The sequence below is a fragment of the Rutilus rutilus genome, assembly GCF_951802725.1.
Source record: "Rutilus rutilus genome assembly, chromosome: 4".
Taxonomy (NCBI): domain Eukaryota; kingdom Metazoa; phylum Chordata; class Actinopteri; order Cypriniformes; family Leuciscidae; genus Rutilus; species Rutilus rutilus.
In genome coordinates, this window is record NC_140212.1 from 26,586,244 (window position 1) to 26,613,815 (window position 27,572).

The window sequence follows — 27,572 nt, forward strand, 5'->3', positions numbered from 1 at the left end:
CATGCGATTTATCGTGCAGCCCTAGTTAAAATACATTAATGACTCGTTGTAACGTAGTACAAACGTCTTCTATAATAAAGTGATTTTGTATGATTTGTAACCAGGCACTAAAGCGATTACCCATAAAACGTGCTTTGAACCAATCGGATTGCTTGGGTCCTAAGCTCGGACTCATCTCTTCAATAGGACTCATTTGTTCACCACACCGGAAGTATCGCTTCTCTACTTCTGATCTCCACCGCCATTTTGTGAAATAGGCGTATCGTTTCAAGAGACTGCAGATATGACAGACCAGGTCATAATGCTTCGTATGGAACAAACTCACTCATGGACATTAGGTCAAAGTTGGTGGTGGCACAAAAACAATTAGTTTTTCACAATTAATAATAACATATTTCAACATTATTGCCTATTAATTGTTGCATATTGTTTTTTTTGTGTGTGTTTTTAAAGTAGTCTGTGGCCTAATAAGAGTTTGGTTTTATGACAAACTCCTTGCCACTGTTGCCTTTAGCTTGCTCAGTTGGGGATATTCTGGGGATATTTAATTTGATTTTATCAATCAATAAATTCCACTAGAAACAAACCTTGTTGTATTATTTTAATTTAATACTGTGAAGCTGCTTTGATACAATCTGTATTGTGAAAAGCGCTATACAAATATACTTGACTTGACTTGACAAACTTTGTTTTCATTTAAAAGTAAAATAATAGTTTTTGCTGTGGTTCTTATAATAAATGTATCAAACAAAAAGTTCCCAATCCCTAGCTCTGCACTCATACATGACTGTTTTTCTTTTTAGACAGAATGTCACATATTACTCTTTCACTGGTACTTATATCACATAATTGAACTTATACATCGTGTGTGTGTGTGTGTGTGTGTGTGTGTGTGTGTGTGTGTGTGTGCATACATAAATTCATTTCACCACGAGTAAAACTTTCAATACCTCTGACAATTGTTTTTACATATAACTTTCTATGCACTACATTTCTCCGCACTACACAGGACTTTTATTTTGATCTGATGACGTGACGTCATTCGGCTGCGTCGCTCTGTGATTCGGTTAGGGATAAGGTTAGTATTTTTAAGCTTTTAGAGTGTTTAAATGATACTAACCGTTAAGGCAATTTTATAGTTTTTACAAACGATATAAAAGTAATTAATTAATATTGAATGTACAATACTGTAATGCCATTGAAATGCTTTACCTAAAATTATCGAACGTTATTTTTGTCAGTAAAGCGTATTCACACGAGTAAGTTAACAGAAAACGTGCGTCTTTTTCGCTCCACATCGTGAATAAGTTTGTCAGTGACACGAATTCGGTCCCTGGCGAGTAGTGATGGAGAAACTGAGATTTTCGAAATTGAGTCAACTGAACTAATTCCTAAGCAAATGTTTCAAACGTGACCACATTTTCTTTAACAGAATCTCACATATTACTCCTTCACTGCTTGTTCTTTTCAACACATAATTGGACAACATGCTCCATTCATTTGCTCCATAGTGATACTGAATTTTAACAATAACTTATAAACTTTTAAAGACAACCTTTCTGTGATCTATGAGGTTGTTAACAGAATTTGCTTCTGTTGGTCGTCAGCCCGCATTATTTCAACTTAGTTTTAAAATAATTGTGTTCAACTTTCATAAAGTGTACTCTAATCATTAAATACCTAATATTAAAAATAAATATTAAGTAACTGTCTTAATTTTTTCTCTTACTTATTTGTCCTTTATTATTTATTTGTAGTGCTAGTTTTTTTTAGTTTTTTATTCCATGAGCTTTCACTCACAGTGTGCTGAACTACTACTGAACTAGAGCTGATTGAGATGCACCTTGAGATTTAGTTTGGATTTATTTTTCTTTCTGTCAATTATTCTCATCTTTATCATTACAGAGAAAAACAGAAAAACTGCTGGTCTACGTGACACTATTATAAAGATGGCATTTATTAACGCGTTTATGGCGTTTGTTAAAGAGAGAGAAAGTGAATACATGAAGATTGAGGAAACATTCAGAGTGAAACAAGAAGATGCTGAGGAACAAACAAAGATGGCGTTTATTAAAGAGAGAGAGAGGGAAAACATGAGGATTGAAGGAGCATTCAGAGTGAAACAAGAAGATACTGAGGAACAAACAGGTTGGTTTCATTCTCAAAGCTGAACTATTTTGTCCTGTACATGTTCTCAATTCATTTGCTGTTGGCAGGGGTTTCTGTTCCCTGTCTGCTCTCCTGGGTTGGGTTGCGTTCTTTCTTAAATTGGAACAAAGTCCACACTAGAGGCTTAGTAACTACTAGCTAGTTTATAACTAACTCTATTTTATTCAGTTGCACCATTTGTTCAGAACATAACTAGGTCGTAAGCTCTCCGTAAAGTAATGCGTAGTCGTATTAAATGCTTCAAATACGTGAGCAGACGCTGTTGAAATGCTGTGAATTTCCCTTTATCCTTCATTTTATCGTATTTTGCCTCACGTTGCCGACAGTAAAAAATATAAAAAATAATTAAATACGATACTACTTGATCACGAATAATGTATGTTGTGTTTTATGTAAATAACATTCAGAAACTGTATTTGAAACTAATAAGGATCAAATACTGATACGAAAAAAAAAAAAAAAACATTAGAAATGACATTTATTGATTATGACATTTTATTTGACATGCACAACACAGAGCGATGGGATAGATGTTGGAAGAGCCACTAACAAAGTAATCTTTTTACTAAATAATGTTTTCTCTCTTCAGATGTAAGCGAGTGTAAGACACCTGTCACCATTGAGCACTGAATGAAATGTGAAACACGAGAGAAACACAAAACACACCCAAAAACACTATAAACGTCCCTAAGGACGTAACAATGCAGTTCAGTCAGTCTATTTTATTTCGTTCCTCCTGATTGGAGGCTTCCGTAAATATTTAATTTATACTTAGAGTTACGCTTCAACTAAGTTTAATGCAACGCAATAATATTTAGTAGTGCGTAAGTTGTAACTTAGTGCCCATTTACATCAAGGCGAGGGCGACACGTTTGCCCACAGAAATCGCTTTTTAATGTTGCATTATGAGGCAGACGTGCCTGTATGCGCTCGCTCACAGCTTTTTATTGAGGTGGAAACTTTATAAAGGAAAGATATTGTGTGCGTGCACACGAACATTCAGGAGCTTTCAACCTCTGCCCCGTGAGTTTTATAAATAAAACGGTTTTACTACTGAAAGCTACATAATATTCCTCAGCAATGAGGTGATAACTTCACTACAGGAAATTAAACAAACAAGCTTCACTATTAGGCTTCTCTCTCTCTTGTTAATTCATTCGAATTCATTAAAAAAATTTATCTTACAGCCCTACTTTATTTCACTTCAGAATTCTAGATCTAACGAGCTGTAGATAAACCCCCCCCCGAAAATTAGTTATTTTCCTGTATATAGGCCTCTCCGTTTGGTCAGACTTTGTGCTGTAAAACATGTATGACAAGCTGGCATCTTGTCCATGTTGGCAAATAATCATTGCTACCCGATATTAATTTATATAAATAATTGTAATAGCACGGCCATTCAAAACTAGAGGGTCTACCATGTGCGTAGTAAAGCGATCAGTGACATTTATTTTGGGCGGGAATTAATGTAAACACAGATATCGGATTCCAGTCATGTCAAAAGTGAATGCAAACAGGCGGGTCAAAAAATCGGATATGGTCAAAAGATCAGATTTGTGCGTTAAGACTTGCAGTGTAAACGCAACCTTTCTCCAAGGAGGCCAAGGAGAAAATTATGCTTGATCTAAAGCTATTTCAGCTTTATTTAAAGGATCAAGCATAATTTTCTCTTTGAGGGGTTCTTATGCTGCGTTCACACCGAACGCAAATAAAGCGTCTGGAGCGAGTGGTTTCCATGTTAAGTCAATGTAAAGACGCGATTACGTGAGGTCCTGCGGTGCGATAGACGCTATTTCGCCTCATTCGTGCGTCCAGTTCGCGCGAAAGAGGTGAATTGAGCTTCTGCCGCGATTCGCGCGAGTGATTTTATTTAGTGCTTTTTGTGCATTCACGCCTTTGAAGTGAATTTGCGTCTGACCATCGAGTTGAAAAATCTAAACTTTGGCGTTTGTTCGCGCCACGTTAACCAATCAGGAGTCTGCTTGCTGCTGTCACGTGGTGAAGTGACGTGATAAACGGGGGGAGGCCCGCTTTTCAGTTTATAATGTTATTTTTAGGGCCGGGACTCGATTAAAAAAATTAATCTAATTAATTATAGGCTTTGTAATTAATTAATAGAAATTAATCGCGTTTTAATTGCATATAAATTAGGGCTGTCAATCAATTAAAAATAATTGTGTTGAACATGTTATTGAAATAATGTTCAAATGTTCAAAGGGTGAGCATTGAAATAATTGTGCCTAGCAAATAATCAATACAATACAATTGAACATTATTAAATTATTGAACATTATTAAATTATACATTTGATATTAAACATTAAATTATAAACATTATTTACACTTGCTTTACAGGTTTTTAACATTACTTCGAAAATGCTTAAATTTAAAGTTTGAGATGTTTTTCATCTGTTTTAGAAAGTATTTTTAGACTTTTGTTTTTTTTTCAGAATAAAACTTGTTTTACAATCTTGAGCATGTGTTATATTTTTAATTAAGTTTAATTAAGCCATTGCTGCAAGTAATTTGACAGTTAACAATATTTTAGTGTACAGTTAATCACAAATTCAGTCAGCATTGTCATGACTCATTATCCCATGATGAAAGGTAATATGGTGAAACAACGTCACGATATCAACGTTGATTCAGTTTGCAAAACCGAAGCATAATTCATCATTGGTTCAACGTCGACACACAATCTTTATTCACCCATATTGAAATTAGAGACGGTGAAACAACGTCACGAAATCAACAATGAAACAACTTCACAATTTCAACGTTGATTCGTTTTGCACAATCGAAACATAATCCAACATTGATTCGACCTTGGTCCCTTACGTTAACCGGTGAATCAACGTTGAAATGCCGGCTGTTTTTTATAAGTAAATGTTCCAATCAATGATCCAGGCAGCGCCAGCGCGTTCTCGTCTCCCTCCTTCATTTTACAGTCGAATTGTGGCTAGAACGGCTCCAGGTTCAAAGGTCAATACGGAATGGATTAATCTGCGTTATTTTTTTTAACGCGTTATTTTTTCTCAGATTAATTAATCGAAATTAACGCGTTAATGTCACGGCCCTAGTTATTTTATATGTTTGGCCTCAATAACTTATTTTGTAATATGACTAAATTCCTGATGTGGTTCTAATGCACAACAAAGCAAATCTTTTATCACATAAAAACTTGATTTCAATATACGAGGCATATTTATTTTGCTATTTATTCCATATCTAAATTTAGATTATATGAAACATTATTATTCTAATGTAAGACAACCAACATACTTTAGTGTGTAAGAACATAGTTCGTGTCTGAACAGTGTTGTGTGAGAAAAAATAAATCACAGGACAGGTTAATTACTTTTGGAGGCTGGCTCCATTTATCATCAAAACAAAAATAAATGACAGATTAGGTGGGTGAGGGCGAGGGTGATCCTCACTCCGATGCGGGACAACAGGTCATCAAACTGGGCGCGGGACGGGCGGAAGTACTGCTGAAAGCGGCCGTCATCCAGTGGTGAAAACTGGTGAAAGTGGTGAAACTCGCCAAACTGGGGACGCCTCCGGAGGGTCTGGTGGACCCAAGTACGGCAACGATGACCCCTACACCGCTGTTCTGCTCTCCAGAGCAAATACGAGCGGTGACTCTCTCAATGAATGCTCGATCAACATCAGCCATCTTGCAAACAGATAACAGCCTAGCACTTGCCCCTCCCACAAGAAGAATTTCACCTCGAACGCGCGAGTGGATTTAAAATGTTCAAACGTCCAACTACACGCGATAGAAACGAATTTGACGCTTAATTCGCATTCGGTGTGAGCGCAGCATTAGCCTAATATATCTGCTGCCAAATTATGAAATAATATTAAAAAGATATCTATATGCTAGTTTTTCCCAATGGTATCGATGTCAAATTTGTGGCCAGTGAAAAGGGCTGAGTGGCTAGTAACTTTGAAGCTTAGTAACTGAGTGGTAGGTTGTAACACATGCTGGGGTAAGTTGTAACAATAGACAAAAGAAGTAAAAATGGATGTCATACCATATGATATTGTTCAAAAACAGATTTATTGAAATAAAAGAACAATGTCTCTCTTTCTCTCAATAACAGACTTTGTCTGTTTGACTCACACATGTGTTTAAATTTGTCTACTAGAACAAACTTCTAGTAGACAAGGGTCATGAAACCCTAACTAAATTTAATGAGATTTTAACAGAGATATGTGTGTTAAACATAATTGAAAACAATGTTAGCGTCTGTTAGATTTAATTGTAGGGGGAAACAGGTTATTTTTAATTTTTTTCTGCTATTTTCGTCTTCCGGGTTTAAAATCTACGTCGTGTATAGGCAGAGCACTATAGTACTTAGATGACGCATTGGTGTCTCATAATTATTCACGAGACTGAGTTTTCTTATCCTATGAGAAGACACTGTCTCTTAATTATTCATGACACCACGTGGTGATATCCAATGACAGGAAGGCGTTCAAGGGTTGCAAAGTGTTTGTTTCCGTGGAGTAAAAGTACGGGTGTGTTGCATGGCTTTCCCCGTGATGCTCCCAGGGCTAGACTCGGCACCATTCTCAAGGAGGGAATGTGTTTTCGCATTTAAAAACCTTTATAATGATCATGTTAGCTGATCTATAATGCGAGATGGGCGCCACAGTTCAGAGAATGTGATCTGTCGGATTTACAACACGTCATATCATCCACTTCTCCCGAAATACATGAAAGTAAGTGGCCGCTGAAGTTGGCGAAGAATAGAATAAACTTTACAGTTACTCACACAATGTGTATCTGATATGAATAAAACAAGTCATCAATTTAGAATTGAAAGGATTGGTATTGCCGCTTCCATAGACATCAGTGTTTATTTTACTTCGTACATTTTTTTTTTTTTTTTTTACTTTGAATGCATTGTTTTGCTAGTACTTATGTGTATTTAAATATCTGAAACCTAAAAAAAATATTTGTGAGATATGACAGCGCTGAGTAGGGCTGAACGATTAATCGCACTTAAATCGAGATGGCTTTTCGCGATTTTAAAATCGCAAAGGCTGCGATCATTTTTTTTATGCGCAGTTTGTCATTGATGTACGGCTCTGTAAACGCTGCTCCATCTGAAAGCACTGTGAGTTTGAGTCAGTTATAACGTGCATTTGAAAAAACAACACGCGTCAAACATCTTTCCAAAACATGAGGAGCATTTATGAACCTCTTGTCCAACAACAGACAACATTTAATAACATGCATTTACTCCAAACTCACTTCATAACGACAGTTGAGCTCCTCCTCCTGTGAGATGATATGTGCCTTACACAGAATAAGGCCTTCATGTATTTATAAGTCATGTTTAATCAAAGCGTTTCAATCTTCTGTTTATTCAGCTACAGCGATAGGGATTTCCTGGAATGATGCGCATTATTGTACTTCTGCGGTGGGGCATATTTATTGTGTTTGCGTGAGAGCGCCCTCTGGCGTTCAAATGGGGCAGTATTTACTACCAATCAGCCGCACTCCACTGACAAGCTGCGCATAAGATAATCGCAAATCGCGTGCGGTTTTGTTGCGATTAATCGTTCAGCTAAGACCCACCTTCACCTGAAGTGGAGGAGGGTGAATTGTCTGTGGACACAGGGCCAGAGCCATATCAATTCGAGCCGCTGGCTCAAACTGCACAGTCTTAACTCCCACATCGCGATTGGCATCCGACGATGCTAGTGAAGCAGCTGCAAGGGAGAATGGGGCCAGTGTTTGAGTGGTAAAACATTAGCCTTATGGTTAAATTAGAATTTTAGTATGATTTAGTGTTAATAATTAAGCGAAAAACAGATATTTCAAGTCTCCCTCTAAAATTACAAATGATTCTGTCTCAACAGATGCACCTGTGGGCACTGCAGCAGATGCACCTGTGGGCACTGCAGCTCACTGTCCCTGGTACAGAACGTCTGTTGTAGGGAGATACCCAAGGTATAGCTATGAAATATGACAAGACCAGAGTGTTAAGTCCAGTTAATTCATTTAATAAGTACTATACACAAAACCAGGGTTCATACAGATAAATAGGTAAACAAAAATAAACAAATTAAACAAAATAAAATAAAGGTACAAAATAAAGTGCAGCAGATGCAATGACTGTGGAAACTTTGAAAAGCTTCTAAAGCTAATGTTCTGAAAGCTTCAGCCTATCTGATAAAGATATAACTTTGTGTGAAAAGACTGCTTTATCAATAAAATTAAACACTAATTTCACATATATTGTCTTTCAATAATTTAAGTTCCATTTCATAAATCATAAATTTCAAGTCAAATTCAATTACGTCAAGCATTTTAAGCACCTTGTTACGAACCCTGAAAAAACACACAACCTCCACATACCAAACATTAAATAAATCATCCTAACAAAGTAGGGGAGAGTGGGGTAAAGTGAGACATTTTTTACATTTGTTCCCCTCTAAGCGAGCAAAAATGATATATCAGTCAAATTTACACATTTCCCAATAATTCAGGATGTTTCCTAGCAATGGAAATTATTAGAATATATTCAGGATGAAGGGCAGTGAAAATATGATTGTTTTTAAAAAAGTGGTCTTGGGTCTCACTTTACCCCAGCTTAGGGGTAAACTGAGACAGACCAGAGAAATCAAGGGGGTAAAGTGAACCAGCTGGGGGTAAACTGATCCACTTACTTTTTCCACTCTGAAACTTCCATAACAACACATGTTGTAACAGTAAGAATCTTGACAGCTAGCTTGACAACCACACATCCCAGAACTAATGTCGGACTAGTAACAGAATCATGGAGATTGGTCAATTAAGATGACCCACCGGTGCGCATCCAAGTGAAGGTGCAACGCCCTTGGCATGCTAAGGGTGAATGGCACACTGGAGGAAATTCCTCCTAAAAAAATGAACTATGTCCAAATTATTGTGATTCATTTGGAAAACTCAATGCAGTCAGACCTCCCCTGGCCAGCCCAAGGAGGGTGGCCCGTCCTGAGCCAGATTCGGATTTGTCCGCCACCGCTGGATCTCCGTCTGGAGCAAAGTCAGTCCTAAAAAGGACCTTTGGGTCTTTGTGGAGGAGGGACAATGCTCCGCTCGGACAAGGAACATGGACCAGATGGTGGTCAGACCGGGTGGGGAAACAGCCTGACCCAGCCCAGAGAAAGTGCACTTTATGCGGGCAAGACTTCCAGTAAATAGAGTCTGGTTTGGACACCCAGTCCCTCGGTGCCAGGGCGTGCACACCGGTGAACGTGCACCATCCTGGGTGAGCTAGGGGTGAAAGACACACTGGAGGATATTCCTCCTTGTAAAAATGTCCAAAAATATATTGTATTTGAAGAAGAGCTCCATGCTCGCAGACCTCCAGGGCCGGCCCCAGGGAAGGTCGGTCATCTCCGGTCAAAGTCAGATCCGTACACCTGCTGGCGCTCCTGCTGGAGCAACGACGGTCCAAACACGGACGCTTGGGGTGTTGTAGAGGAGGGAGACGACACTCTTATCGGACTAGGTAATGGAAAACAGGTGCCTCCAGGTTGCCTGGGGCCCAGAGGAGCGCGCCCTCTCCTTCGGGTCGTCAAGTCGGGGTGCCCGGTCGATTGGAGCTTCGGACGCGCCTGTGCTTTGACCTCGGGAGACTCAGATGGCCCGTCTGAAACGGCGAGATTCCCATGCTGACTTCACTCCCTAGCAGGCTCTCAGGGAGAGTGCGGACAGTTTTGTCGAGTGGGGACAAACGCTCCATTTGGACAAGGTGAGATGGAGAAGGTGCTCCACCTCTTTGCCTAAGCTACTGCCCCCCAGGCTACTGATATTACTTCCCCCTTTTTTTCTTTTCTTTATGAATCTTAGGAGGCTTGACTTGTCAATATTTCTCTCCCTTACAGCTGCTCTTATAGACTTCTTTCCTTCCTTGACCTCAGCAGCTGCACTCTCCATCTCCTCAAGGGGTGTTTTGCCCCAGGTTTTCTTCTTGGTGTATTGCCTTGGCATGATGGCTTTTCTACTATGTTTTTGACATTAAAAATAAAACATATGTCATGTAATATTACATTAAAATATGTTTAAGACTAAACTTAACTTGTGCCTCATGTCTCACTTTACCCCACAGCATTTGTCTCACTTTACCCCACCGCCACATTTTAGGAAAAAACGATCCCTTGTAGCAATTCAGGCTTATCTTCAGCTAGCATCATCACATGGTTTTATATGTTGGTAGTTCATCAACATGTATGATATAAGTTTTTCTACCTGAATCAATTTGCTTTTGCACAACAGTTTTGATTAAGTTGAAAGCAAGAAAATTTACTTTTACATGCAAAAAAAATATTTTTGTGAAAAAAAACATGCTTACTATAGCACCATGAGGTTCTCTCCTTCATGGCCATGGTGAAATGGAAGGGGCTTGAAAACATAATGGTCATATGACCACAATTGTGTTCCGTTGCCTAGATATAGGGGGTGTCTCACATTACCCGATGTCTCACATTACCCCGTTCTCCCCTAGTAATAAACATTCTCATGTTGTAGGTAGTACCCAGGTGTGACCAGATTGGTGGAGTGGGCTGTATAACAGCACATCCAGGCTTTGAGCCAGTAGCACTAAACCTCTGTGTTACAAGCTGTATATGGCACTTACGTCCAGTTATATGGTGAGATGGAAGAGACAGTTACAAACAGGTTAGTTCCAGGAAGAAAGGTTACATTTTATATAAATAAATATAAAAAATAAATGTATATAATATTATATATATAATTTTATCCTCCACTTCAACATACATGTGCACCTGTCTTTCAGCGCTTATAGACACCTTGCATATCGCAATGTCGTTAGGTGGTGTTGGGGGTACCTTGGCCAACACGTTCGGGTGGTCATACCTTCATGCGTTGTGACACAGATCAGGGAAGAGTTTCCTGAAGAAGGACCATACAGAGGTTTCCATCCCCCACTGCATTTTTGAATATTTTTTGAATATTTTTTTTTTATAAAATAAAAATAAAATAAAAATGAATTATAAAGAAGCATTTTTAACTGGAGTTACACACTACACGATTAAAAAAAAATCAGCTACAAAACTCAAAATGAATATGTACCAACCTATTTCTGCCCTCTTTAGTCTAAATTTGAATCAGCGCTTACACACTGGACTCCCACCAAAAAAAAAAAAAAAAAAAATCTTGAATGTTGTAGATGACAGAGTGGGTATAACCTCATGTGTTTTTAAAGAACCTTGACCTGTGTCTGCTCACTGCCTCCTTGTCGGGCTGAATAAACTGAGCACACAGTTTTTCTGGTACAGCCATTTGTCCAGAGAAGTCCAGGTATGGCTGAGGGTCTTCCACCACGTGGTGGAACAGCAGCTCCATTAATTTGTCAATTTAGCCTTCAGAAAGAGAATTATTATAATATATATTATATTTTTTTCTGAGATAACTCAGACGAGTATAAGTTACCTGTGGTAGCTCTTCAGAGCTCTCACTGTGAATTCTCCATGCTTACATTTTGGGGAAACGATTGAGTATCGCAGATCACCAGCTGCAGTGGATGCCTGTGATCTGCCTGCATTTTCATTATAATGCATCGCAGCAAGCTGTAGTCTGAAAGGAAAAAAATACATTAATCAATATTATAATGAAACAATCTCTAACATGACTTAAGATAGTCCTGTTTTTACAGGTTACAAAATTGTAGTGTATTTAGTAAGCAGCACTAAATGTGTAATCCATTATCTTGTTTGCCTGCACAACATTCCTTTGAAGGAGAACACCACATTTTTGGCTGAGAACTTCAGAATGAGGCTGTGGAAACACTCGATTCCAGAGGTGTGGTATTCTGGACTGATTTTGTGCATGTCTTTAAGAAGACATGGTGACAACAAAATTGCTGTGAATTTTTCACATGCTGCTGTGCCTAAACAAAAGATTTAAAGTTCTTAATACAAGAGTTGATGACAGTGTGGCCGGAAAGCTTTAAATTCTATCACATTAACACAATATATTTCTCAATACTGTTTTATAATTTGGATTAACTTTGACTTGTTGCAATGGAGATAGTTCAATATAAATCTAGAGAGTGACGCTACTACAAAATAAAATACATTAGCATTACAGCTTATCTGTACTTACTTGGTTTGAGCCAGTGTCTTGTCTGATCACCAACCAGAGGCTCGTGGAGACAAGAAGGAAACAGGGCGTTTTCGTGGCTGTGGATGTTCTGAATGTGGTTTGCTACAGAGCTCCACTTGGCCACTACCTCCTCCCCAGATGTTGATGTGGTCGCAGACCAATAAAGCTGATTGACCACACACTTTCCTCACAGCCCCACGTCCTGCAGTCCCTTACCCTTACTAAGGGCATCCATTTTTTTTACCAAGCCCTGAACACAAAGAATAATAAAAACAATTACTGTAAACAATCAGTGTTTCCCGCAGCACTTTATAGACCAAGGTGGTGGACTAACATTCAGTATAGGCTATATGATAAAAATAACTTTATGTGATATATTAACCTTTTTGGGGCATCTTAAAAAGTTCACTTTGTGCAATCTTCCCGTACAATTGTCTACCACTTTAAATGAAAAAAATTCTGTTAGAAATACTGGTACTGTTTTCGTTCTGTTCAAAATACTAACCTTTTCCCATATGCCAAGGGTCGAACAAGTGTCTAATGTCATTTTTTTGCTCCTTCATAAACTTCTGTACCCCTGTGTGACGGTCAGTCACCAAAGACTGGGCCACAACACCTCTTTCCTCAAGAAGAGACAGGCTTCTTTCAAATCCCTCCTTCTCCATCCGTTGGCTGTTTACAACTTCATTGCTCTGCAAACACAAACAAATACTTTAGATCAATGCACAGTATATAGTAATTCACATAACAACATGTTTTCATTGTGTAGTTGTTTACCTGGACTAGTTGGATGTCTATGACCCTATTGGCTCTGAGGTCCATCATGGTGTAGCTGCCATATTTTGCTGAATGTCCTACAATTGTGTTATTTGCACAAAGTATCGATGGGATCTAAGAGCCGGCTCTTGTAGGTGAACGTCAGGAGCTGACTCGCATATCTGAAGAGCCAACTCTATTTTTAAAAATATAGCCTATAGAAATTAAATCATTATGTAGGCTAATAATGAAATAATGAATGATTTTAATTGTATTTAAAATAATTGACTAATTCAAAGACCAACAAAAAATATTATAATTATATAAATTATATATTAAAATTATATAGGCCTAAAGGCGCACACACATTTGTTTTGACTGTCTGATCAGCCTCACATTCTGTTCCTGTCAATCATACATGCGATGTCAAACAATTAAACTGCATGAGGGAGGGCCGAACCAACTCTCTCTCACACACACACACACGCTAGAGATGCGGATAAACCGCGGATGACGTGACGAAAAATAAAATTTTAATTAAATTCGGGCAGGTGGCGGTTGAACCAGTCAAATGAAAAAAAGTTTACCACTAAGCAAACCTGCAAACTATGAGCCCAGCTGTCAGTATTGGAGGAGGCCTAAACGTCCCGTAGGTGAGACTGCCTGGGTTATTTTGTTTCGATATTAGTTATATTTTAAAACAGCCAATCGTAGACTACCACTCATGGAATAGGCATTTAAAAGAGAGACAGATTATGGTCTGATATGACTCAGAAATTACATCGGGCAATTGCAGCGCAAGATGTACAGAAGAACGCAACAGCTAAACTTCTACAAGCTCAATAACATCCACATAAAAAAAAAAAATAATAAAGTACGAAAAATTTGGCCATTAATTAGATGTGCAAGGCAAGCAGACAAGTTTTTGGGTTGTTATGGACAATTAAAAATGTGAATATTCACGTTGCACAGTTGTGCGGTGGACTTTCAGCAAGTTAAAACATATATTTTTAAAGAGCCATTTGTGAGTCAAAAGAGCCGGCTCTTTTCAGTGAGCTGAGTCAAACGAGCCGGCTCACAAAAAAGAGCCGGAATGCCCATCACTAGCACAAAGCCAACGTCAAAAAAGCCTGACAGCAGTCTAATATATATATATGTATATATGTAAGCAATAAGGTACGAGAGGCTGTGCTGTATCGTGAATAAGTTATTATTCAGTAACATGAATTACTTATTCATGATACAGCACTTGCCTCGAGTACCTTATTGCTTTTATAAAACGGTTACCACACAATATTAAAGTAAAAAAAAAAAAAATTTATTAGTGCAATTTCATGAAGTTAAATCAAAAAAAGCATTCCTTCCACTAGAAAAAAATAGTCCCTGACCGTGAACAACAACGTTCCGTAATATGCATGAAAGCTCAAATAAAAACAACAAACCGTTCCCCATACAGAAATGTAATATATGTCAATATATGTAAATTACATATATAATGTTAGTGCCCATGTATGTCTGCTGCATATATGAGAATATATGCAAAATTCATATATGTAAAACACATATACATATATGAAACATATATTTCAAAATATATCAAAAATGGCCGTTTTCATGTAAGTGCCATATATTTTCCCGTATATGCACATAAATGTGAAATATATGTAAGACGCATATATGTATACATGCATATATGACGTATATATGTATATATGCATATATGACACATATGTGTATACATGCATATATGACGCATATATGTATACATGCATATATGACGCATATATGTATACATGCATATATGACGCATATATGTATACATGCATATATGACATGTGTATACATGCATATATGACGCATATATGTATACATGCATATATGACGCATATATTTATACATGCATATATGTACTTATTTCTATAGTACATACTTTAACATATATTAGGGATACAAATCTTATATCTGAATGCCTTGAAATTAAATGCCTATAGTTGGAGATTTTGTCTATTGTGTGAATACCAAATATAGTATTTTATTATAGTAATACCAAATATAGTATTTCTTTGTCATTTTTGACAAATACATCCACAAAGTACCATAACCATATGCCACAGCTTTAAAAATGCATCAGTATCACATGCATGTACACTGTAAAACTTTTCACTGTAAATTTACAGTTAAATACTGGCAGCTGGGTTGCCATCCACATACTGTATTTTTACAACACTACTACAGTAAACAGCATTTGCAGTACTCCACTGTAATTACCAATACCAAATACAGTATATACCACATTTTACATTATTAAACTTGTCGACAGCAATAAATTGTATTTTTACAGGGAATACTGCTTTTATTATTACATAATTAAAATATTATACTTTAAGGTTTCATAAGAGTAGTCACACTAGGAAAAAGAAAACAACATTTTCTGGGTTTTAAAACATTTATTTAGTTAAATTGCCTTCTGTGAACATGTTGGCTGAATTACTTTTTAAACATAAAATGCAATTTTAACACTTAACAACAAACAGGTAACAGTTAGCACTTAATTAAAGGAATAGTTCACCCAAAAATTTAAATTAGCACATGATTTACTCACCCTCAAGTCATCCTAGGTGTATCTGACATTCTTCTTTCAGACGAATACAATCAGAGTTCTATTAAAAAATGTCCTGGCTCTTCCAAGCTTTATAACGACAGTGAAATGCTGTTTCTTTTTTGAAGTCCATAAAAGTGCAAACGAAATCCCATTCAAAGTCTGCAAGGTTTCGCAGAAGTGAGGACACCTGTAGGCTTACAGTGGTGTTCTTGTTTTGCACAACTTGGCCAGTTTTCTTTGAAGTTACTTGTCCTTTCTTTGTTTTTGATCCACGTTCAGGATTGATGTCAAGAAAGCGTCTAAAAGGCAGAAAAAAAAAACAATTAAATATTATTAACTGAAGGTATATATTTTGACGAAGAGAGACAGCACAAAAGCTGTCTAAAACTGAACAACATAAAAAAAAAAAAAAAATGCAATGTAGGATGTTGTGAAAAAAAAAAAAATGCAATGTTGGATGTTGTGATCAATAACTGATATTTGTTCTGCCCTGGTAAAATACATCAACTCAATGTGTCTGTTTACATGTGCACTGTCAACTAACTAAATTTTTGGAAGTGGGGTTGCCAGATTTAAAGTTTTATTCTACAACTTTTGTCTACTCATCACCCAGCTCATTAACAATATCATCCCCTCATCCGGTGCCATCAGAGTATCAGTAGAAAGGCAGTCTTTAGACTCTCCGTTTACATAGAGCACACACTGCCAGAATCCAGCCCAAACCTTTGTGACAGAAATAATTTAACTTAATTGCAAGCCTTGCAATGTTTATTGCATATATGACAACATGATTTACCAGACTAAAATGCATGTTTGCACCCAAAAATTTAAATTCTGTCATTATTTCTAACCCTCAAGACTTTTGTTCATCTTCGGGACACAAATGAAGATATTTTTGATGAAATCTGATAGTTTTGTCCTTCCATTGATATCAATATCATTGCAACTGTCAAAGCCCAGAAAAGTGGTAAAAACATTGGTAAATATATAGTGGTTCAACCTAAATATTATGAAGCAGGGTTTCTGCACATTTTTTAAAGTCAAATTTAAGGCTTTTTAAGACCCGAAGAAATCAAAATTAATACCATGCATTAGGGGTGTGCAATATTGACAAAATATGTCTCGATCGATATTTTCAAAGTTTTCTTGATAATAATTAGATAACATTTTACTGATTGTGTTTCTGTGCTTGGTGCCATGGCTTGTTTAGGCCTGTTGTCAGCTGACTGACAAAGATATTCATATTTTTCATATTCTATGCAGTGGTCAGTTTTCATATTCTATGCAGTGTAGGCAACACCGATTTTTGTCGTTGTTCTCTGTACTGACAGCACTCCAAATTTACAAAAAAATGAGCTCAATGTTAAAATTGACCGGAGTTCTCCTTTAAGGTTGCACTAGTTACATGGATTATTTAAACAATGTTTTTACTAGCTTTCTGGGCCTTAAAAGTTGCAAAGACGTTGCTGTCTATGGGTGGTTCAGAAACCTCTCAGATTTCATCAAAAATATCTCAATTTGTGTTCTGAAGATGAACGAAGGTCTTACAGGTTTGGAACGACATGAGGGTGAGTAATTAATGACAGAATTTTCACTAATCCTTCAACTGAAAACAACTTGCACTGACATATCTTAAAATATATGACTGCCACTGTTTTATCTCAAGATGCACACCAGTAATGTTTTTTTTTTTTTTTATGATACATTATTATAAAATCTGCTTAAATACCCTAATTTTATTAAGGCCTAGACCTGTCTTAAGCTAAGCCCTGTATGGAAACCAGGGCCATATTGTTCATACCAGTAGTCAACATAATAAATACTGTCAAGTCAAGGTTAGTGACACAATTCAGTCTAATATGTATATATATATATATATATATATATATATATATATATATATATATATGAATGGCAAATATGCCAATGACTAACCTCTGAACAAACTCAAGGTGCTGCCTCTTCCTGGTACTGCAAGCTGAAGTTATAGGAGGAGGCAAACAGCGCTGCCAGGCCAGTGATGAAGAGGCTGTGATCCTTCACACACACCTTGACCTTCCAAACTTAATATCCAGCACTGGTTGCTTAGAGATTGACCTGTAATGGAATAAAAAAAAATAAAGAATAAATAAATAATATTAATAATTAAAATAACTACTGTGGATTCCACTGTGGTTCGATGTAGTTGTCTATTCATAGTTCTATGAATTACATTTTTCAACTAAAAATTAAAATTGGTTAGAATGCTAAAATGCACTGGCATATAATTTTGTTTGTTTTAAGCATAAACTCACTTAATTTTGACTTATTCTTTAAGAAAACAAGACAATTTTTACGTGTCTATTAAATGCTTCTTCATGTAAGAATTGTAGATATCTGGACTGGAAACAAAATAAAAACACTAATTAAGAAAAACATATTTTGCAGTGGGGTGAGTAATTGATGGCTTTTCATTTTAGGTTTAAACTACCCCTTTAATGTTTACATACCAGGAAATAAGTCGTGGACTTTCTGGCAAATGTAGATTGCTGGACATCAGCGATGCAAATTCCTGAAACAATTTTTAAAAAGGACAGCACAACCTTGATCAACAGAACCAAAACATAATAAACATATTACAAATTAATGAGATTTGCTGAATAATCTCTACTTATCTGCTTTAAGGATAACACCGTCTAACTTCTTTGAATTAGGGAGTAGTTGTAGGACCATGGGATGGCAATCAGGAATAGGCCTACTACATTTGAAAACAGCATTAGGAACATGGATTTTCATGTGCTAGCGAAATTCTGACAACGATTCAAAAGCACGATCACAGAACTGACAGAATTTGACAGCATTTTTTTTTTTTAACACATAGACTATAACTGTAACACTACTTAAAAGCACTTACATTAACAATGGCCATCAGATTACAAAGCCTAAAACGAAAAAAAATATATATCAAATGCATGTCATGCAAATAGCATGCAGGTTGCCTATTATATGAAATGTTGAAGTTAACGTTACTTGGTAAACAGGTGGAACAACAGAGTCAGTGAATTGCTTGCGCGGCCACGTTAAACCGCGTTCGCAAAATCAAACCAAATACGTGAAAACAATGTAGATACGCAAAAAAAAAAAAAAAAAAAAAAAAAAAAAAATAGATATTGGCTTACCGTATCACTCAGTTGAACAATTCTCCATCTTCTCAAACTCTAAATCCCACTTATCGTCACGCGCAGGTTAGATTATTCAATGACAAATTCTTCCATCCGTCTTCAGGTAGCTGCTACCGTTAACGTCGTCCATTTTCTGCTGCGTCACAGGCAACTAATGTTTGAAACACGAACCGAACCTCAAAAAAGCTTTAAAATTGCTTTCAGATTCGCAGACATTGTTTATCTTGATAACAGGAATGATTATAATGTTCAGTGAATCCCGCTGACAAAACGAGTTTGCCTGTTGTAGCTGCCTGTCTGCTGCTGCTCGCATGACGCGTCACATTTGAACTGAATTGAGCGCGAAAGAAATCAATCCCACAATGCAATGACTTTTCAGTCAGTATGATGGTAACGAATTTATCAGGACGAAAACAGAAATGTGCTGTATATTTACAGCTGTTCTGTAAAAGATACATCTTAATACTGTATTATGGAAATACAGTACAATTCTGTAAGAAATTCGTTGTAAATTTACAGTAAAGGGTTACAGTGTATGTTTACATACATTTATTAAATATGTTGAAAACAAATATGTATGTCACATATTTATAATTAATGTTGACCATATATGCGAGAAACCAATACTATACTGTAATATATGCAGATATATGGTATCATATATGGATGAACTCAAATATTTTCTTCACATGTTTGGACATATAAATGTTCATATATGTTGCAGGCATATATTGTGTTCTCAGATAAGTCAAATATATGTATAGATATATGTTGCAGGCATATATTGTGTTCTCAGATAAGTCAAATATATGTAGATATATGTTGCAGTCATATATTGTGTTCTCAGATAAGTCAAATATATGTATAGATATATGTTGCAGGCATATATTGTGTTCTCAGATAAGTCAAATATATGTATAAATATATGTTGCAGTCATATATTGTGTTCTCAGATAAGTCAAATATATGTAGATATATGTTGCAGTCATATATTGTGTTCTCAGATAAGTCAAATATATGTATAGATATATGTTGCAGTCATATATTGTGTTCTCAGATAAGTCAAATATATGTATAGACATAGGCGTAATTTGCGGGTGGGACGGGTGGGACATATCCCCACCACTTTTTGCTAAGGTCGATATTGTCCCCACCACTTTTGAAACATCTCGCGGCACGAATGTACCAATACAAATAAATAAAAGATCTCCAGTTAACTAGCAGAGCATTCATTTAGTTCGTTTGTAAGAGGCGATCTAGCACTGAAATGTGTTGTTTTTGAAATCAAGTGATCAAAGTGCTCGTTGTCGCTGCGAGCAGATACAGATACAGACACAGGCATGGATACTGTGTTCTCTTGTGGCTCGCGCACAGTCATCACTCGGACGCGTGCTTCAATCCGTTGTGGAGACTCTCTATTCGTTCCGGTGAAATTACAAAACAAAATGCATATAAACGTATGATTGCCTGATATACAACCACTGATAAACATAATGGGTTTTAATGAGAAAAAAAATATATATATACGAGTGCGGATTAAAACCCACAACCTCTTACACGCTTGGCAATAGTTCTACCACTGGACCATTTCAGCAAACACAATTTTTTAAAGGATTTACCAATACCAACATATATCAAACCTCATTAAACGACAAATTAAACCCATGTACTATTTCAATCGATTGATGGACATGTTATTGTACATCGATTTATGATTTAGCATTCATAACCCCCCCCCCCCCCCCGTAAAAAAAAAAAAAAAACGTCCCACCCACTTTTTAAAACAAAGTTACGCCACTGTGTATAGATATATGTTGCAGGCATATATTGTGTTCTCATATAAGTCAAATATATGTATAGATATATGTCATGCTATTTAAAATATAAGTACATATATGGCCATATATTACATTTTTGTATGGGTCTCAAACCTTCTCATTCTTTTTATTTGAAATTTCCTCACACAAATAGGCATAGCTTATCTCTCAGCATTAGAAAACGTAAATTTTTTGGTTTATTCCGTTATTTTCTCTCTGCACTAAACTAAATATTTACATAGCCTAAATAAAAACACAAGGGCACATATTTTGATAGATAACAGTTAGGTCTTTAATCTATTTTATTAATGTTATTAATTTAGTGGCTAAAATGCTGCCTAACAAGAGATACTTTTTTTTATTGTTGTTTATTTAAATTTATTTGAACATCTCCGTTTATTGTGCACGCATTAAATATTTGTCTCATTTCAATCGGCTCCACTGTGGTGATATTTAACGCGGTTCTCTTTAATTGGGGCTCAGCACTGTCAGCAGTGTTTTCTGTTGCAGCAAGAATGTCGCTCCAGTGCTTTCTTTGCTTTATGTTGATACGTGTGGTTGCTAAGGGTGTTGTTAAGGGCGCAGTGATAAATAGAACCGTTGGGTGAAGCGGTCATAGCCGTGTTTTATCGTGAATAAAGCACAGCTATTGACCAATCAGAATCAAGGATTGGAACTAACCGTTTCATAAGAGGACGTAAAGTACATGCTTCTGATGAGTTTTATCGAGTTGATCTCAATAACGCGCGCTCTCTGTAGGCAGATTCATATTTTGCCGCTATGTGAAAAAATCCAGCAAAATGCGCCGGCACGTTGGTCAAACCCAGAGGATTAACTTTAACCTAACCATAAATTGTGATTAAAATATATATGATCACTCACCTCAAGACGCCGCTGCGGTGGTGGAGTCCATGCAGGAGGAGCAGTGTTTGGCACTGCGTCGCTTTTCAGCGCAAGCTGTGTGGAGAAGCACATTTCCACCTTTATTGCGTTGGAGAAGCAATCCCGCGTAAAATGCAGTTTGCACACTCCAGCTCTAGGCGGGAACTCGCGGTCTTCCAGGGCCAGTGCATGCAACCACTGGCGCCTAATTTCCAAGTCTGCTGGAAAGCTATGCAGTCCAGCAGTGCTGTTGCAACCAGCAACCTACGAACCATCCTGACCACTGTACTAAATACAGATAATTCTATGCTAACTTGAAGCTATCCTAACTGATGCAATACTAGGGCTGGGCGATATATCGCATGACATTGTTAGGCGCATCTCGTCAGTAAAGCCGGTTCCTTGATTAGTAGTAAATCGCCATCACCTGCTTTCAGATGGAGCGGCATTTACAACACAGAGCCGTAGTTAACTGACAAGCTGAGCCATATCGCATTAATTATCACGGACGTATCGCCTGCGATAATTAATGCGACTAACTAACTATGCTTTTAACAATACTACATGCTAAAATACTCTATCCTGATCGTTTTCAATACTCGCACTTCCAACTCCTGACTCGCTACAGTGGTTTTGACGAAACAAGATGGTTTTTATACTGCCAAGGGCGCGTGGTAGCTCGTACCAAGGGCGTGGTGAGCTGGAACCTGCTTGCGTCACGTACCACCGCAAACATCCAATAGGAAAATTCAACTGCAGTAGCCACCGTTCAACCTGAAGAGGGCAGCACTCAGATGTTTTTACACCATATATTGTGGAATTAAAACACTTTATACCCAAATGTCAAAAAAGTTACTCGAATCAATGAACAGCACTAATAAAGCCCCATTCTTACAGATCATTAACTAAAAAAAGTTGGTTTAGGGTTTAGTTACCCTTTAAGATCATCTAACTGCGTGACAAAAATTACATTATTCAAGTAATTTTGCGTGCTTTAGTAATTTATTTGCATAAAATTATTTTAACAATCTTTTTTCCACTTCCTTCCATCTTCTGACTCTTCCTAATGTGGCACTGTGTGGTAGAGCGAGGGAGAAGTGAGAGAGAGAGACGGCGATTAGCTTTGGAGCGAGTAGCGACTCTAGAGTCATATTGAGAGAAAAAAAGTGTCTCCCCTGTTCTTTCTGACCACTGTGGGAAATCTGTAGCATCTTTCTGACAGACAGACAACAGCTAGTCAGAATGGGCAAAATCACGTCCGACAGCCGCACCATCAGCACCGGTGCTCCACAGGGATGTGTTCTCTCACCACTGCTCTTCTCCCTGTACACAAATGACTGCACCTCTAAAGACACCTCTGTCAAGCTCCTGAAGTTTGCGGACGACACTACTGTTATCGGACTCATCCGGAACGGTGACGAGTCTGCGTACAGACAGGAGGTGGAGCAGCTGGCTCTTTGGTGCAGTTATAACAACCTGGAGCTGAACACGCTCAAAACAGTGGAGATGATCGTGGACTTCAGGAGAAACCCCCCTGCACTCCCTTCACTCACCATCATGGACAGCACTGTGACTGCAGTAGAGTCATTCAGGTTCCTGGGCACCACCATCTCTCAGGATCTGAAGTGGGACACTCACATAGACTCTATTGTGAAGAAAGCCCAACAGAGACTGTACTTCCTGCGTCAGCTGAGGAAATTCAACCTGCCACAGGAGCTGCTCGTACAGTTCTACTCAGCTGTCATCCAGTCCATCCTCTGCACTTCCATCACCGTCTGGTTCGGCTCTGCTACCAAAACCGACCTCCGTAGACTACAGCGGATAGTTCGGACTGCTGAGCGAATCACTGGCACTACCCTTCCCACACTCAAAGAACTGTACTCATCCAGAGTGAGTAAAAGGGCTCGCAAAATCACTCTGGACCCGTCACACCCAGCACACTTTCTGTTTGAACTGTTACCGTCTGGTCGACGCTACAGAGCACCGAGCACAAAAACAACCAGACACAGGAAAAGTTTCTTTCCCCAGGCCATCTACCTCATGAACACTTAAATGTTCCGCTACTGTGGAACAAACATGTGCAATACTGTAAGACGTGCAGACATTTCATTATAGCACCTTATAACTTTATATATATTTATAATTTATAATCTTTTTATTTTTATTTTTATTTTTTCTATTTTTTATTTATACCTATGTTACTTGTCTTGTCACTTTATATTGTATGTGTACTGGAAGCTACTGTCACCAAGACAAATTCCTCGTATGCGCAAGCATACTTGGCAATAAAGCTCTTTCTGATTCTGATTCTGATTCTGATTCTGAAAAGTTAACCATCTCCAAGCGACGTGTATTTTTCGAGAGGTGCATGTCGGACGGGACGCATCATAAACAAAATATTGCATAATTATCGCGAGACTTTCATTATAATAACGGGCAACGTGATATCGCGATAACGATATTGAGTCGATATATCGTGCCCCCCTAGTTCTGAGATAACATGCTACAGCATTCAATAGCTAGTGTAGACATCTTCAACCCTGCTCCTGGAGACCCACTGCCCTGCAAAGTTTATTTCCAGTCTGCTTCAGCACACTTGTCTTATGTGATTCTGAAGAGCTTGATAAGCTGATTCAGGTGTGTTTGATTACGATCGGAGCTAAACTCTATAGGACAGTGGATCTCCAGGACCTCTGGCTTAATGGGTAGGAACTAGTCTATATGTTGTTGGTTTTAATGCTTTATATGTCTAAATGTATTGATGTCTGTTGCTTTGTGCCATTAAACTGGGGTTAACTTGTATTGGTCTCTTTTCACCTTAGACCTGATGCAGCTGAAAGAGGAGAGTCCAGAACTAAATGAAAAGGAAGACAAAGAGCAGAATGAGAAACATGAATTTATAACTGGAGAAAAATTGTTTATTCTCTCTCATACTGGAAGGAGTTTTGATCAACATAGAAACCTTAAAGCCCACATGACAGTTCACATTGGAGAAAAGCCCTTTACCTGCCAACAATGTGGAAAAAGTTTCAACCAGAAAGGAAGCCTTAAACGCCACATGAGAATTCACTCTAGAGAGAAGCCTTACACATGCTCTCAGTGTGGCAAGAGTTTCTGTCAACAAGAACGCTTTAAAGTCCACATGAGAATTCATGCTGGAGAGAAGCCTTACACCTGCCAACAGTGTGGGAAGAGTTTTTATCAACATAGAAACCTTAAATCTCACATGATAGTTCACAGTGGAGAAAAGCCTTTCACTTGCCAACAGTGTGGAACAAGTATGAGTACAAAACGAAGCCTTAAAAGGCACATGAGAATTCACACTGGAGAAAAGCCATTCACCTGCCAGCAGTGTGGAAAGAGTTTCACTCAAAAACAAAGCCTTAAAAACCACATGCAAGCTCACACTGGAGAGAAGCCTTTCATTTGCCAGAAGTGTGGAAAGAGTTACACTCTAAAAGAAAGTCTTAAGGCACACATAAGAATTCACACTGGAGAGAGTCCTTACATCTGCCATCAGTGTGGAAAGAGTTACACTAGCAAAGGAAACCTTGACGTCCACATGAGACTTCACACTGGAGAAAGGCCTTTTAGCTGCCAACAATGTGGAAAAAGTTATATTCAAAATGGAGCCCTTAAAAGCCACATGAGAATTCACAATGGAGAGAAGCCTTTCACTTGCTCTCAGTGTGGAAAGAGTTTCTGTCAACAAGCAAGCTTAATAGTCCACATGAGAATTCATACTGGAGAGAAGCCTTTTACCTGCCAACAATGTGGAAAAAGTTTCATTAAAAAAGAATCCCTTAAAGTCCACATAAGAATTCACACTGGAGAGAAACCTTACACCTGCCAACAGTGTGGGAAGAGTTTTGATCAACATAGAAACCTTAAAGCTCACATGACAGTTCACAGTGGAGAGAAGCCTTTCACCTGCCAACAGTGTGGAAAGTGTTTCACTAAAAAAGGAAACCTTGAAGTCCATATGAGAGTTCACACTGGAGAAAGGCCATTCATATGCCCTCAGTGTGGAAAGAGTTTCTATCAGCAAGGAAACCTTACAGTCCATATGAGAGTTCACACTGGAGAGAAGCCTTTCATCTGCCAACAATGTGGAAAAATTTTCACTAAAAAACAAAGTCTTGAACTCCACAGGAGTGTTCACACTGGAAAGAAGCCTTACACATGCCTTCAGTGTGGCAAGGGTTTCCTTCAAAAAGGAGGCTTTATAGTCCACATGAGAATTCACACAGGAGAAAAGCCGTTCACATGTAATGAGTGTGGCAATAGTTTTAGACGTAAAATATTCCTTAATAAACACATGAGGATTCACTTATGAGATAACTCTTTTATATGTCATCAGTGTGGAATGAGTTTCACAGACTGGAAACAATCATGAATCCTGTAATTACTCACATTGGAGAGAAGCCTATCGATCAATCACTGAGGAAAGAGTTTTTGATCTAAAGGAAAATTTAACGGTCACATGAGGCTTCACACTGGAGAGAACGCCTATTCTCATTGGTTTGTCTGGTCATGTGATACTCAGATGTTTGTCATTGGCTCATTGTTTAATTGTTCCCAGGTGTAACTTCTTAGTCATTAACCCTCTGGGGTCGACAAACGCGCCCGCGCGCTTTGCTGGATTTTCTTCACATTGTAGCACAATAAACTTAAATTACTCCGTCATTTATGGTCATACAGAAAAAATAAATATGAAAAAAGAATCTGTGATATTTCTACTTTTGTATGTGTCCACTTACAATCAAATCAAAACATTGTGCTTTTGTAAAATAAAGAAAATAAACAGGGTGTGCTTTCTGCCTCTCCGCCTCGCTGAACTTTTTTTTCTTGAGCACGTCTATAAACTGAAACAAAACTCAGCGAATACTTGTCACACATTTATGAGCCATATATCTTTATAATCATTTAAGTGTGTACTTTAAATGATCTGATTCAAACTGAAAACAAATATTCTCTGCTTAAGTAATTTGTATAAAACCAACAAGATGTCCAGCTTCTCAAACGCTTGCTCATTATTTTTAATTTGACCACGCCCACATGCGCAAAAGAGATTGACATGCAAATCGTCCACGCCTCACACGAACGCGCTCGTTACCTCAAAAACAAAGCACCAAACTTCACCAAAGTCTCTGCTTTTCGTCGAGTTCGGAAGACACGCCATGAGCTTACATTGGATTTACCTCAGAAGAAGAAGAACGCGATTTGAAGACAAGAAAGATGTAAGGTAAGAAATTCTTAATTATTAGTTTATGTTATTGTTGCATAAACTTCACATTGCAGTTGAACCGTTACTGTGTTTGTGGATATCTGCTCAAACGTAGATATGTATAATATGGTAACCATAATGTATCATATTTTGGAGCAAGCTCTGCTTTTGAATGTATCATATTTTGGAGCGAGCTCTGCTTTTGAATGTATCATATTTTGGAGCGCACCGTGCGTTTGAAAAGCAAAACGCACCAAACAATAGGCTTCATGTTTTTATATTGTAATCAATATATTTTTCTCTAGCGTAGTTGTTACTGAAATCTTTTGGAAGACTTCATTTATTGTTATTATTTTTTTATGCAGCACTGCACGTAGCCTATGCCTACAAGGCACAACAAACCTGGTGTTCATTATTGTTGGAAACATTTGTGTGTGTGTGTGTGTATTCTGTGAATTTTTTAAATACATTTTAACCAGAAAAATCTCAAATCTATTCCCAATATCGTGCAGCCATAGTTTCTCTTGATATCAGTATGGTCACTTTTTTTTTTCTTTTTTTTTTACAGGGCCCAGATGCAACTGAGTCCTGCTGACTTCAACATTCACATGAGTCTCTGTACATGAACATGGTAAAGTGAAAATCAAACACCTTGGAAATTAAAGGTATGTACAATGTTTTTAGGAATGGCACAAAGGTCTCTGTCTTTGGATCATTGTTTTCAGTAGTGTGCTTTTTGTCATTTGTTGTGTATCTTTGGATTATGTTGTGTTGTAAATAAATCCAAACAATCAAAAAGCCATTCTTTTTTTAATCTCCTCATTCTTTGTGCA

General features: G+C 37.6%; 1 protein-coding gene and 1 long non-coding RNA gene across 4 annotated transcripts; one reads left to right on the forward strand and one right to left on the reverse strand.

The window, feature by feature from the left end:
- The first annotated feature begins 1,021 nt into the window (after positions 1–1,021).
- On the forward strand, positions 1,022–26,437 carry LOC311288701 (uncharacterized protein). 2 transcript variants are annotated; one of them, XM_084406229.1, is made up of 6 exons: positions 1,035–1,078; positions 1,906–2,148; positions 8,067–8,133; positions 10,699–10,848; positions 10,967–11,103; positions 24,335–26,437. In XM_084406229.1, the coding sequence occupies exons 4-6, from the start codon at positions 10,826–10,828 to the stop codon at positions 25,846–25,848; spliced, it is 1,674 nt and encodes a 557-aa protein (XP_084262355.1). In that variant the 5' UTR covers positions 1,035–1,078; positions 1,906–2,148; positions 8,067–8,133; positions 10,699–10,825; the 3' UTR covers positions 25,849–26,437. The 2 variants fall into 2 exon arrangements, with proteins under 2 accessions (XP_084262354.1, XP_084262355.1); XM_084406228.1 differs by lacking the exons at positions 8,067–8,133; positions 10,699–10,848; positions 10,967–11,103 and having other exon boundaries at positions 1,022–1,078.
- Positions 15,748–19,381, reverse strand: LOC311289179. 2 transcript variants are annotated; one of them, XR_014627071.1, is made up of 6 exons: positions 18,811–19,381; positions 18,546–18,573; positions 18,142–18,389; positions 17,588–17,749; positions 16,504–16,598; positions 15,748–15,951 (listed from the first exon to the last, which is right to left on the reverse strand). It is a non-coding gene; the product is annotated as an uncharacterized lncRNA (long non-coding RNA). The 2 variants fall into 2 exon arrangements; XR_014627072.1 differs by lacking the exon at positions 16,504–16,598 and having other exon boundaries at positions 18,811–19,363.
- Positions 26,438–27,572: the final 1,135 nt, after the last annotated feature.

Excerpts from the sequence above, each read along its gene's own strand:
- LOC311288701 (XM_084406228.1), top strand. The coding sequence starts at position 1,950 with ATGGCATTTATTAACGCGTTTATGGCGTTTGTTAAAGAGAGAGAAAGT. Across the intron at positions 2,149-24,334 it reads AGATACTGAGGAACAAACAG|ACCTGATGCAGCTGAAAGAG; the intron begins GTTGGTTTCATT and ends TTTTCACCTTAG.